Source organism: Sus scrofa, chromosome 1 (assembly GCF_054392235.1).
Source record: "Sus scrofa isolate SSC_HxYL_T2T_F1_AM1 chromosome 1, Sscrofa_HxYL_maternal_Yorkshire_Landrace_v2.0, whole genome shotgun sequence".
NCBI classification, from domain to species: domain Eukaryota; kingdom Metazoa; phylum Chordata; class Mammalia; order Artiodactyla; family Suidae; genus Sus; species Sus scrofa.
Window position 1 is genome coordinate 194,978,976 of NC_139383.1, and position 13,535 is coordinate 194,992,510.

General features: G+C 42.6%; 1 protein-coding gene and 1 long non-coding RNA gene across 6 annotated transcripts in view; one reads left to right on the forward strand and one right to left on the reverse strand.

The window, feature by feature from the left end:
- The window catches only part of LOC106509117 (uncharacterized), a 66,038-nt gene that overhangs the window by 17,544 nt on the left and 34,959 nt on the right, over positions 1–13,535 (forward strand). For all 5 annotated transcript variants that reach the window (XR_002346956.2, XR_001306386.3, XR_014819396.1 and 2 more), the window contains exon 2: positions 8,261–8,330. This is a non-coding gene — a long non-coding RNA (uncharacterized LOC106509117). The remainder of the gene's footprint in view (positions 1–8,260; positions 8,331–13,535) is intronic.
- Positions 7,460–13,535, reverse strand: part of GCH1 (GTP cyclohydrolase 1) — an 83,372-nt gene continuing 77,296 nt past the window's right edge. Inside the window, exon 6 of the mRNA XM_084981615.1 lies at positions 7,460–10,277. Within this exon, the coding sequence (XP_084837741.1) occupies positions 10,196–10,277 (82 nt within the window). The 3' untranslated portion in view covers positions 7,460–10,195. The remainder of the gene's footprint in view (positions 10,278–13,535) is intronic.

Consider the following 13,535-nt stretch of genomic DNA (forward strand, 5'->3'; position numbering starts at 1 on the left):
GGTTGCCAGATCTTCCACTTTGGTGAAGGAACAGGAAATACAGATTTTTACATAAAATGTCATGAGTTTTAAACACCAGCAACTAAATTGGTTGCTTAATAAATACGATGAGAACCAAACCCAGCCCGTCTGCCCACCAGAATCAGCCTATGGGCCACCACTTTGCAGCCTCTTCCTCACTAGAACAAGTAGGCATATTCGTCAAAAATACACTGCGGTTTTTCAGCATTGCTTCCGTGAGCCGCTGGTGCCCCAGCCCTTGGATCAGCCTCATTTAGCTGTGTCCTTTCTGGAGGCTCAGTGGGAGCTCCATTCTTCCAGTAGCTCAGGCTAAGGGTCTTAGAGTTGTCTTTGGCACCTTCTCTTTTCTCACATCTCACAGGCAACCTGTCAGCAGATGCTGTGGGTTCTCTCTTAAAACTTATCCATAACCTTCCACTTTTCATACCCCCTCCACACCAAGTCCCTGGTTGTCTAGTGGCTAGGATTCGGCACTTTCACACCCCCACCCTGACCACCCTGGTCCAAGTCACCATCATCTCGGAGTTCCCTGGTGGCTCAGTGGGTTAAGGATCTGGTGTTGTCACTGCTGTGGTTGGGTCGCTGCTCTGGCATAGGTTTGATCCCCAGACAGGGAACGTCTGCCTGCTGTGGGCACAGCCACAACAGAAAAATCAGGAGCTGGTGAGTCACCAGCTACACCCAACTTCCCCCCTTACTCCATTCTACCCTGAACAGCCACACTGCCCCTGTAAAACCAAGACAGATCTACTTAATACCTTCCAGTGGCTCCCATCTCACGTAGTGAAGGCTGAGTCCTAAAGGGCCCTCAGACCAGCCCCATCTCCCATCTCTTGCTCCCAAATGCCCTGCATGGCAGATGCTCTGTGTCCTCCTTGCTGTTGCTCAAATGCTCCAAATGCGAATGTGCTCTCACCTCGGGGCCCAGCACTCCTGCTCCCTCAGTCTCCCCCCACCCAGGTTTTCTCTTGTCTCTCAGCCTCTCTTCACTCCTTTTGATTGCCACCTAGTTGGAAAGAACTTCCTGGACAATGTCCCCATTGCTTTCCCTCCCCCATCCTCATTACTCGGTGCTAGGACATTATCTGTTTGAGTTCTCTCTCTTCCCACTAGAATTTTTTTTTTCTCGGCTGTACCCCTGGTGTCTAGAACTGTGCCTGGTACAGAGCAGACATTCATTAAGGACTTGCCAAATGAATGAGGATGTGAACACAGTGGGCGCTTATGGGAGATGCTCCCTTCTCACATCTTGGCACTTCTTGGCCCCATCTCCTCTCCACTCAGTGTGCCCCTGGGGGACCCTTGTCCTCCATGGCTGCTGTTTAACCATAGCAGCTCAGTAAGGGGCTGAATTGCCTGGTCAGGAGACATTCCTCGCTCGCCCCCACCTGCCATGTGGACGAGGAACTGATGACCTGTGAGCTCAGCGATGACGTTGATGAATTTTGTAATTAGTCTGGATGAGACATGGCAGGTTTTGTGTGAGGGTAGAACATTTTAATCCTTAATTGCAAGACCAGATAAAGGCTCTTTACGCAGTTGTCTGCAGAATGTGTGTATTTACTTGTTGGCCTTATTTTTATTTCTGTGTAAATTTGGAAGCTCATATATTCTAGGAAGGTAGATGTGATTCAGTCCTTTGTATTTCTTTCACATAGACAGAAACAGAGAAATAGAGGCTGAATGACACCAACTCCATCCAGATCCTCCAGGAGGTCTGCCCAGAGTGGTAGGGCATCAACCTGTGTTCCCTCCACAGACCTCTGTGAACCCAGCATGGCACGGTTGGCCCTCTACAGGATCCCTTGAAGGCAGGAGCCACCCCAATTAGTCACAGGTGATGTCTCGGATATTCATCCATCCCTGGCCACTAAATGCTCCAGCTCAAAAAGGGGGGAAGCCAGGATGCCAGCATGACCAGCCCCAAATCTGAATCTGACTTGGAAAGGAAGCGTTGCCAGGAGGCCCAATAAGACACAGCCGTGTGTGCCAGGAAAAGGCTTCATCTAGCAGTGCCAACTCTAAAGCCAGTGGAAGAGGGTCTAGAATGGTATACAGAGGTGTAGCCCAGTCCCCAGCCACGGGTGGGGGATGCACTGGACCACTCGTCATTTGTGGAGGGACCAGTCCATGAATAAGGCATCTCCATTTGACTACCTTCTCTATGTCCCACAGTTTTGCTTTCTCAGTATATTTTCATTCTTGTCTCGAAGCTTGCAAGTCAATGTTTTTCCTTGAATATTTGTGGAAAAGGTCCCACTTCAGGCACGTAATGCCCCACTCATCATCCCTGCCCTCTCACCTCCAGCTACCCCTCTAAGGGTGTGACAGGATTTTATCATGGAAGGGTCCACAGCCTTGCATCCTCTGCCAGCCTGCCAAAAACCAAGCCTGCAAATGGCAAGGGATGTGCCCTGTGCCTCCCCACCCCAAGCAGGGAGGTTCTTTCTTCTGGAGGGGCAGGCGAGGGGCAGTACTTGGGGAAACCTTGAATTACGGGGAGGGCTGTTCTGGGGCAGCTGGAAGTACTGTGGACATAGTGGATGACGGCAAGAGGTTTTATCATTTTTTCTGTGATTTATGATTTACTATGAGATTTATGACATCCTCTTGATGGTTTTAAAGAAGGCTAAGACATGGAGTTGAGCTGCTTTAAGTTGCCTGGGGATCCTGGATGATGTTTCTTTTACCACATCACCCTTCACTTGGGCTCAGGCTTTCAAAGGGTTCCAAACAGACTTATTTACTCTGGGATGGTTCAAGGAGAAAAGTGTGTCATATTCCCTGCCACTAAAAGTTGTGTGACCTGGGCCAAGTCAGTCGGTCTTCCCCCAGTTTCTTCATCTACAAAATGAGTGACTTGGAGGGAATGAGCTCTGAGGTATCAGCCCTAAAACTTTATGATGCCTGAAAGTTCTGTTCTAGGCAGTGGGGGGATGGTGGTGATGAATTAGCACTCACTGAGCATCCCTTATGTGCCAAAATCTTTAAAAGCACCATCTCAAGATAAAAGGTCAAAAGTTTTATTCTGCATGCTATGATCACATGAGATGAATTTGTAGGTATAATGTGCGGCTCCTGGGACTAGGAACCATGCTCAAATGCAATTATTCTTCCCCAAATTATTATTCTACCACAAGCTCAAGCCCGGAGACCCCTCAGTCCACAGAACCTGGAGAGCATGATACTGGGGTGGGAGTGGGGTGGGGTGGGGGCTCAGAGTGGTGCATGTTTATTGCATGTTTTGATGCTTTTGGCCCAAGATGACCTGGGAGATCTGCATTCAAGGTTTCGTTCTTTTCTACGGTGACTAGTCTGGCCCTGAACCCTTGCTGCAGAAACAGCCATCTGTTTATAGTAGTGACTTACCTTGGGACCCTTCTTGCCCAGAGGGGCTAGGATAAGAATAAGGTAGCCAGGAAGCCAAAGCATCTACTGTTTGGGCTGCAGGAACAGGTAAATGTTAGCAGTTGGGTTAATTGCCACAGGCAGGAGGCAAATCAGACTCAGCTGGTATCCTCAAATAGGAGCGTTTTTGTTTTTTTGTTTCCTTTTAATTTAATTTTGGAAAGTTTTGAAAGTTCACAAAAGTATTCAGAATTACATGGTGGACCACCATTACCCAGCTCGGCAGTTATCAGCAATTTTCTAATTTGGTCTCATCTATCCCAACCCCCACACCTGACCCCATCTGCATCAGAGTATTTAAAAGCAAATCCCAGACATGAAGTCACTCACCCCAAAATGCCTCAGTGGGCACCCTGCTCCATCTTTGTGCCCCATACTCACATATCCATGAATTTCTTTGCTTCTTTCCATCCTTTTCCCCATATCCTGCCCCCAAGTCTTTCCTAAAATAAGTTCTAGACCCCTCCTCCTTCCTTCCCTTTGAGACGCTGCCCCATCAATTATCCCCTCTCATACCTGTAACCCTCAACCTCTCCCCCAGAGACTTTCTTTTCTTCAACGCATGAACTTGGTCAAGGCTCTCCCACCTGATGCTCTCCTGACACCTCATCCTCTCTGCATGTGGCCCCTTAGTCTCACTTTCCCTGTAGAGCCCACTCTCTTTCTACACTTGCAGCTTCTACCTCCTTTGTTCCCACTCAATCCTCAAGCAGCGTTGGCACTGCCAGGTTAATGGCGTCCCTGTTACTAGACCCAAGGGGCACCTTTGCAGTGCTGTCCTGCCTACTTAGACAAGTTTGCTTATCAGTGCAATAAAAGTTCACAGTATATAACTGGAAAAAGAGAAAAAGCAAATAGGAAAACATAAATGATACCAAAAAGATAAAAAATAAATACTAAAATAGAATTTTCTATTATTCACTTTGGTGTATTTGCTGCCTATATATATAATTTATTTCCATATATAAGTGTATATAATTAATTTATATAAATTATATAAAAATTATATATAATTATATATTATATATATATAATGTTATGTAACATGTTCATGTTTTAACAGTTGCATGGTAGTTTACCATAGGGTCATGCCATGATTAGTCCCTGCTGTTGGATATTGAAGCAATGTCAACTTTTTAATATTATAAACAACTTCGAAATCAACATCCTCATCCTCATCAATACATATCTATGGACACATACATCTTGATTTCCTCACATCCTTTCTGCAAACTCCATCCTTGAAGTGGGCACACCCATCTCTTGTGGTTCCCTAGTGCCATTGTTGATGGTCTTTGAGGAGTTCTTGCTTCTCCAATCTCCCTACTCTGTACCTTCTCCCTGGCTGGTCTCAGCTCCAGGCACAAGCTGATCAGCAACTGGTCTTCACTTGACTTTCCCATCTCTGCCTCCAGCCCAGACTTCACTCCTGAACTTTACTTACAAGACATCTGCACTTGGGTGACTTCACTGGTCATGTCTAACCAAAGGCTCCACCACCACTCTTCTCCCCACCCCAAGGATCCCCAAAGACCTTTTCTCTTTTATTATCATCATCTCGACAATCAGAGCTGCTGTGATTCCTAGACACTCAAGCCCCCCCAAACTGGGGGGGAGGGGTGATCCCGCAGAATTGTCTTTGGCTTTTTGCAGATAAGCTCCTTCAGATTCTACCTCCTAAATCTCTCCACTGTCCCCTCTTTTCAGCCTCCACTGCACTGATCTAGTTCCAGTCTCCTTATCTGCCCTGAACTAAGGCCCACTGAACTGTCCACCCTCAGCTCTGATTACAGCCCACACTTCAATAACCTTCCACCACTTCAGGACCAGTTTCTGGGCAGGACATAGGCAGGGACTTGGGTGATTTGGCCTCTGACCACCTCTTCGACCCTCTTTCTCCACTACTCCCCTGTCCATTGTGGGTTCCACATATGTTGGCGCTCTTTGTCCAAAGTGCTTCAAATACTTATCGACATGCATCCCTCAAGTCTCTAGGTTTAAGGACAGGGAGGTCTCGGTCATCTCTATATTCTAACACCCAACACAGTTAGACTGAAGGGAACAAAGCCATGTAGGGAGGATCTGTGTCCTCCACGTCAATGGCACCTATGGTGACAAGAAAGGGGACTTGTGGTTCTGTGTTTAGGGCAGGCAGGATCCCACTCCCAGGACTTACCTGAGCGGGTACCCTGTGGGTGGAGACAGGGCCTGACATCTCTGAAGCCTCTGTGCCCAACCCCCCAGTAGCTGCTGGAGCCAAGGTGGCCCAATCCAGCTCTCCTGGAGCAAAGGGAACGCAGGTGTCTATGTCCATGGCCTTCTTACTATTCCTGTGTCTGGTAATGAAATTTATAACAGTGAAGGACTCACTGAAATACAGCTTCATTCACAGGGATGTTTCTATAATTAGACAGTAGAAATAAGTGAGAATAAGGAAGAAGTAGACAAGAAACAGAGTTTCACTCTTTAAAGTCCATGAGGACCTTAAAGCCTCATTAAAGATCATTCCCATAGCTGTGAAGGCTGAGGGCCAATGCTGACCTCTTCTGTGCCAATCCCTCTGTGCAGCTCAGATGGCTACAGCTCTTTGCTCACTAGCAGGGAACCACTCAAATGTGTTCAATCTAGAGCAGGGTCCTGCGAATTACAGCCTGCTGGCCAAATCCTGCCTACCACCTGCTTTCATGAGGTCCAGGAACTAAGACTGATTTTTCACCTTTTTTTTTTTTTTTGTCTTTTCAGGGCTGCACCCATGGCATATGGGGGTTCCCAGGCTAGGGAATCCGATCAGAGCTACAGCTGCCGGCTTACACCACAGCCACAGCAACGCAGGATCAGAGCAGAATTTGCAACCCACAACACAGCTCACGGCCATGCCAGATCCTTAACCCACTGAGCAAGGCCAGGGATTAAACCTGCATTCCCCATGGATACTAGTCATATTAGTTAACCACTGAGACACAACGGAAACTCCTCACTTTTTAGTAACTGAAGAAAATCAAGAAGAACATTAAATTATATGTGAATATTATATATTCACATAAAAATTATATGAAATTCCATTTCACTATCCATAAATAAAGTTATCCTGGAACATAGCCACACTCACTCACTTATGTATCGTCTAGGGCAGCTTTCACACTACAGGGAGTGGCCGCAACAGAAACCATGTAACCTGGCCAACCTAAAATATTTACTATCAGACATTTTGCAGAAAAAGTTCACCAGCCTCTGATCTAGAACACCAGAAGGCCCAGGAATTACAGAGAAATCAAGATGCAAAAATTCAAGCCAACTAAGTTTCGATGAAAGTAATGATTCCTTTATTTCCTCCAAGAATTCACATACTTCACTTCTATCTTTTCCCAAAACATGACTTTAGCTGTAACACTCAAGGACTTAAAATAATCATTAAAGGCACTCTACTTACCCTTATTCTCTTGGATCCATATATGTAGATAAAGATATATAGATTTTTTTAACTTTTAGTAAAGGAAGTACAGGTAAATTATTTTTTTAAAATTAGAGACCATGGCTACTTTAATCTTTTTTTAAAAGAAATTTTATTTAAGTATAGTCGATTTACAATGTGTCAATTTCTGCTCTACAGCAGTGAACCAGTCATATATATATATATATATTCTTTCTCATATATCTTCTATCATGCTCTATCACAAGATAGGATATAGTTCCCTGTGCTATACAGTAGGGTGATTTTTTTCTTATAAGTCAAATAGAAGGCGTATAATTTAAACAAGAGCCCTCCCCACTTAAAGAGGCAACTTCTTAAAAGTCAGTTAGCTGTTTCTCCCTGTAGTTATTTAATTCAAAATTGTGCATAATTGCTCTTTCTTGATTGTTCAGTTTAGATGTTATCTAAGCTCCATCACGAGAGATGAGGATTTAACTCATAGTCCTTTCTCCCAAGAGAGGTCATCTCACAACTTTTAGTTAACTTAGTTATCAGTGTTTACATGATGACTAATTTCTCACCACAGAGACAAGTAGTATTTCATCGTTACATGCCTAATTTATACTTCATTTTGTTTTGTACCATGTATTTAACAGCTAAGAAGAGGAACCCTGTGTCTAACACTATCAGAAGTCTTAGGCCTCCAATTATGCTCGTCCCTGAACTCAGAACACTGCAGATTAGGAGGCAATTACATGTCTTTAAAACAAACTGTGAAACACAGTTGTGGCTTTAAAAAATAAACAGTTTGTTCAAAATTACAGAAACTCAGAGTTCCCATGAGTTTCTGCTCAGCAGAAAGAAATCTGACCAGTAACTGTGAGGATACAGTTTGGCTCCCTGGCCTCCTAAGGATTCAGCGTTGCCGTGAGTTGTGCTGTAGGTCACAGATGTGGCTGGGATCTGATGTGGCTATGGCTGTGGTATAGGCTGGCAGCTACAGCTCTGATACAACCTCTAGCCTTGGAGCCTCCATGTGCTGTGGGTACAGCCCTAAAAAGACAAAAAAAAAAAACAAAAGAAAAAAAAGTTACAGAAACTCAGGCCTGAACTTTGCTTCCAAATCATAATTCTTCATGTGGCTTTTGATATAAGGTGGACTGGGGCCTTTTGCTTGTGATCCTGAGAGAAAAGAGTGTATATGTATATATATGTGTGTGTGTGTGTGTGTGTGTATATGTATATTATATATATATATGTATATTTTATATATATATACAATATATGTATATAGAGTTTTTAAGAATCAGATCTTCTTTGCTTAGATTCCATATATGAGTTCTAGATCTAAAATGTGCATGACTACATGGCTAAAATTACATCGCTTCTTCTATGCATTGTATGTGTTCTTTTTCTCAGGCTAACTGCGGAATGTTTTATCCCAAATTGCGTTTCCGGCCCAAGTCACTCCTCAGCCTATGTTTCTGAGGTGAGTCCCTTCTAATTCCACTTTTCCCCTAACACTTATTTTCATCCCTTCTATTCCAAGTTCATCCCTATATCGCTGTTTATAATCTCCTCAGTTTCAAGTTCAGCAGTGTGCTCCCTTTTGGAGAAATGTTAGCTAATAATTAAAGGTGGATCCCCACTGATTTACAGCAAGAACTCTGACCCCACAAAAGAGGCCAGCACCATGATGACTTGAGTTACTCTGACCGGTAAAAAGCAGAAAGAATATGCTCATTTCCCAGAGAGAGACTCTGAGGGCCCCTCCCTGCAGAGATTGCCTCCCCTCAAAGAAAATAAAATTATTTTTCATTAAAATGTACTTAGAGAAAGTAAGTTTCCTTTGATTTAGATTCCTTTTGGAAATAATTTTAGCAAAGTCTTCCAGTCTGCCCTTGGCTAGAAAAAAAAAACCCCATTTGGCAAAATATTTTTGCCTCAACCCCAGGAGTAGAGTTTCTATAAAGTTAGTACTAGCTTTGTAAAAGGTAGAAGTCTGTATGCTTATTGCATTTGGCAGCTTCAGTGATTTTTTGCTGAAAATAATGTTTTGAAGTACTGGACAACCAGAGTAACGGAAGAAACTTATGCCCTGTATCCTCTAGGAGAGGATTTGCAATACTCTTTGAAACCCAGTTTGATAATAAGTGTATTAAAATAAGACTGTTAAAGTTTGTTATGTTAAATAAAGGTAGGAGAATGAAAATATTGTCCCCTTTGTAATGTAGGACATTTTTAGAATGATACTCATTTCTGGTAATGCCTTTCCAGGAAGTAATTTGAAATACTCAAGAGCCTTTTTAAAATGTGAAGGGAGGGGGTGTGATATATTTTAATAAGGCAATATGATGAATCTTTGTGTCATTGGAACCACTCTTGACTGTGCTGGTGAATACATCAACCCACACATGCGATGAGATTGCATCAAACTTAGTTTATCCATGTTTAAGTGTAGGTAAAAGTGGGGAAGTCTGAGTAAGCCTGGTGAGTTGCATCGATGTCAACATCCTGGTTGTGATAGTGTACAGGAATTTGCTAAATTTAGTCTTGAGGGAAACCTGGCAAAGTTTACAGGGATCTCTGTAGTGTTTCTTACAAACTGCATGTAAATCTATAATTGTTTTAATGAAATGTTCTTTAAAATGACAAACCTGCCAAGATAACTGCGGTGCAAAATACCCCTGGGTAAAGAAAGAAATTAATTTGTATACTATTAAAATTTTAGCTATAGGACAGAGGATCTCTGCACATTGCAGAGGGTAGGGGATGAATAGCTCATCTGAGGCCATCCATTCTTGCCACTTAGGAGAGAAGAAGAAAGGTGGAAGGGTGACTTCTTTGTCGCAGTAAATCCATATCTAGTCTTATTCTTGAGAAACAGAGATGTCTATCTACCATAGCATTATTTATGATAATAATAATAAAAGAAGGAGACAACCTAAAAGCCCATCATTATGAAATGATCGATATATTTTGACATTTCTACCTAGGAATATTATGTAACCATTTAAACAAAGCTACAAAATAAGATACACCAGCATAAGCTAGCAAGATAAGAGAGGGAAAGGCTATGTGTACTTTATGGTATCCAAGTATCCTAGACAATTACACGGGGGAGAAGGAGGGGCCAAAGACTGGTGGAGTATCTTTCAGAATGTTGGTAATGAACTCTAGAAAGAAACGTGAGAAAATTCGGGAAATTGTCAATGCAGAATAGATATGGTATTAAGTAATCACTGTAGTTTTTGTTGGGTATAATGTGTGTGTGTGTGTGTGTGTGTGTGTGTGTGTGTGCGCGCGCACATGCACGTGTACATTAGGTCCTTCCTTATCCTTTACCCATTAGTATTATGTACTGAGATAAATACAGATAACGTCTAGATGGATTTGCTTAAATACTCCAGAAGTGTTCACACGTGACTTGCACAATCTAAAAAGTAAAATAAAACAAATGTTAACAGTAGTCATCTCTGGGCTATATAATTATGGGTACCTAGTCTTTTTTCTTTATATCTTACTGTATTTTCTATGATGAACAAGTATAAAAATCAGAAGAAAGAAAGTAGGATATGTTTAGAAAAATCAGGCCAGAGAACTAAGTGATTTACACACAGGTAATTGCAGCACTGATTATATTAATATGGAGACAGTCCCTTTTAAGGGACAATTTACCTTTAGACTTATCAGCTGAGTGGTTGCAGATGCCCTTAATCCTGGATGGTGGAACTGATTGCTTACAGAGTGCCTGCCCAAGTTGCCTGGACGTGGGCCCCCTGGCTTCCTGATGGCTTTCCCAGGTATGAATGGTTGTCTTGGGCTGGTGGTTCACAACTAGGGGAGCCTAGGGGAGCCCACCAGAACAACCAAGGGCAATTTTTTTTTCAAAATACAATTACAGGAGTTCCCCTTGTGGCTCAGTGGTTAACAAATCTGACTAGCATCCATGAGGATGCAGGCTCAATCCCTGGCCTCAATCAGTGGGCTAAGGATCTGGCATTGCTGTGTGTTATGGTGTAGGTCACAGATGTGGCTTAAATCTGCTGCTGCTGGGGCTGTAGTGTAGGCCAGTAGCTGTAGCTCTGATTCAAACTTCCATATGCCATGGATGTGGCCCTAAAAAGACAAAAAAAAAAAAAAAAAAAGTACAGTTACAAATAATGAATAAGTTCTCCTAGGGTGCAGACACAATGGATTGCCTAAAAATTGCCAACATGATTTTGATGAGCATGTGTGGTCAAGAATTCTCGATTTAAATAAGCAAACAGATATATAATAAATACATAATTGAAATATTTTGTGTGTATGACTTTTCTTACACATGGCTTAAATGTTTTTGGAAGTATATTTCAGAAGATGTACAAAATAGTGACTTTGGGGAGGGGAACTTGGTGGCCTGAAACAGAGAGAGACTTTTTAGACTTTTTACTGCATAACCTTTTGTGCTTTTCACATTTTATGCAAATGAATGTATTACCTATTCAAAAAAAGGTTAAAAATGAAAGAAAAGCAAATTTTAAAAGAGCCTCTGCTTTAGACACTCAGCTTGCCAGAAGCAATTTTCTTATGCCAAGGGGGTCAAAGTTCTGTAAAATGGACACTTTTTTTTTTTTTTTTTGGCAGAAGTTTTCACTAAACAATTTTTTGAGAAAGCATCTAACGTTGACTAGACTGAAGAACTCATGGTTACCAAAGTGGACAGTTGGGGTGGCAGGGGGGGGATGGACTAGGGGTTGTGGACTGGCATAGGCACACTGAAGTATATGGAAGGATTGGCCAACAGGAACCTGCTATATAGCACAGAGAACTCTACCTAATATTCTGTGATAATCTGTGTGGGAAAATAATCTGAAAGAGAATGGATGTATCTACATGTATAACCGAATCACTTTGTGGTATAGCAGAAATTATCACAACATTGTAAACCAACTATACTTCAATAAAACTTTTAAAAATGAAAAAAAAAGGAACACTAGAAATAAGGATCATAATGGATCTTATATGCTGATAATAACAGAGGCCACTTATTACTTTAGATTTTATTTTTTAATAAGTATAGTTGGGAGTTCCCGTCCTGGTGCAGTGGTTAACGAATCCGACTAGGAACCATGAGGTTGCGGGTTTGATCCCTGCTCTTGCTCAGTGGGTTAAAAAGATCCGGCGTTGCCGTGAGCTATGGTGTAGGCTGCAGACGCGGCTCGGATCCCAATTTGCTGTGGCTCTGGCGTAGGCCGGTGGCTACAGATCCGATTGGACACCTAGCCTGGGAACCTCCATGTGCCGCGGGAGCGGCTCAAGAAATAGCAAAAAGACAAAAAATAAAAATAAAAAATAAAAAAATAAGTATAGTTGGTTAACAATGTTGTGCCATTTTCTGCTAGATAGCAAAGCAATTCAGTCATTAGTATAGTCTATAGCCATACCACCCTGAATGCGCCCAATCTCATCAGTCATACATATATATATATATCTTTTGTCTTTTTAGGGCCATACTCGCAGCATATGGAGGTTCCCAAGCTAGGGGTTGAGTCAGAGCTGTAGCTGTCGGCCTACACCACAGCCACAGCAAGGTCAGATCTGAGCCACGTCTGTGACCTACACCACAGCTCACGGCAGCGCTGGATCCTTAATCCACTGAGCGAGGCCAGGGATGAACCCATGTCCTCATGGATACTAGTCAGGTTTGTTAACCTTGAGACACGATGGGAACTCCTATATTCTTTGAAAAAAAATATTATTTTCCATTATAGTCTATCCCAGGAAATTGGATATAAGTCCCTGTGCTGTACCGTAGGACTTCATTATCTATCCATTTTAAATGTAATAGTTTGCATTTATTAACCCCAGAGTCCCAGTCCATCCTACTTTCCCCTCACCCCCATGCCTCTTGAAAACCACAGGTCTGTTCTCCATGCCTGGAGTCTACTCACTACTTTAGAGGCATGCATTCTGCTATGAGGAAGAACATCTAGTCAGTCCAGATGGAGAAGGGAAGTGTTTTTATTTGCAGTGAGAGTAAAGCATTTCATAAAATATCCCTTGTGATCACAATTGCCTGGCTCACTTCAGGGTGAAGGTGAATGTAAGGATATTTTCCTTAATATCATTTTGTGCTGTTTGAATTTTGTGCTAAGTACATGTATTACCAGTTTAAAATATATATACAGGGAGTTCCCATCGTGGCTCAGCAGAAACGAACCCAACTAGTATCCATGAGGACACAGGTTCAATCCCTGGCCTTGCTTAGTGGATTGAGGATCTGGCATTGCCATGAGCTGCAGTGTAGGTCACAGTCTTGGCTCCGACCTGGCATTGCTGTGGCTGTGGTGAAGGCTGGCAGCTGCAGTTCAGATTCAATACCTAGCCTGGGAATTTCCATATGCCTCGGGTGCGGCCATAAAAAGCAAATAAAAATGAAATAAAATAAAACCACAGTATTTTATACATATGAGCATTAAAGACTATGCGATCAGATAGAACTACAGGTGGCTGATTTTCATCCCTAACTTTTTTTTAAAATTTTTTATTACTCAAATGAATTTATCACATCTGTAGTTGTATAATGATCATAACAATCTGATTTCATGGGATTTCCATCCCACAGCCCAGGCACATCCCCCCACCCCCCAAACTGTCTCCTCCGGAGACCATAAGTTTTTCCATGTCTGTGATTCAGCATCTGTTCTGCAAA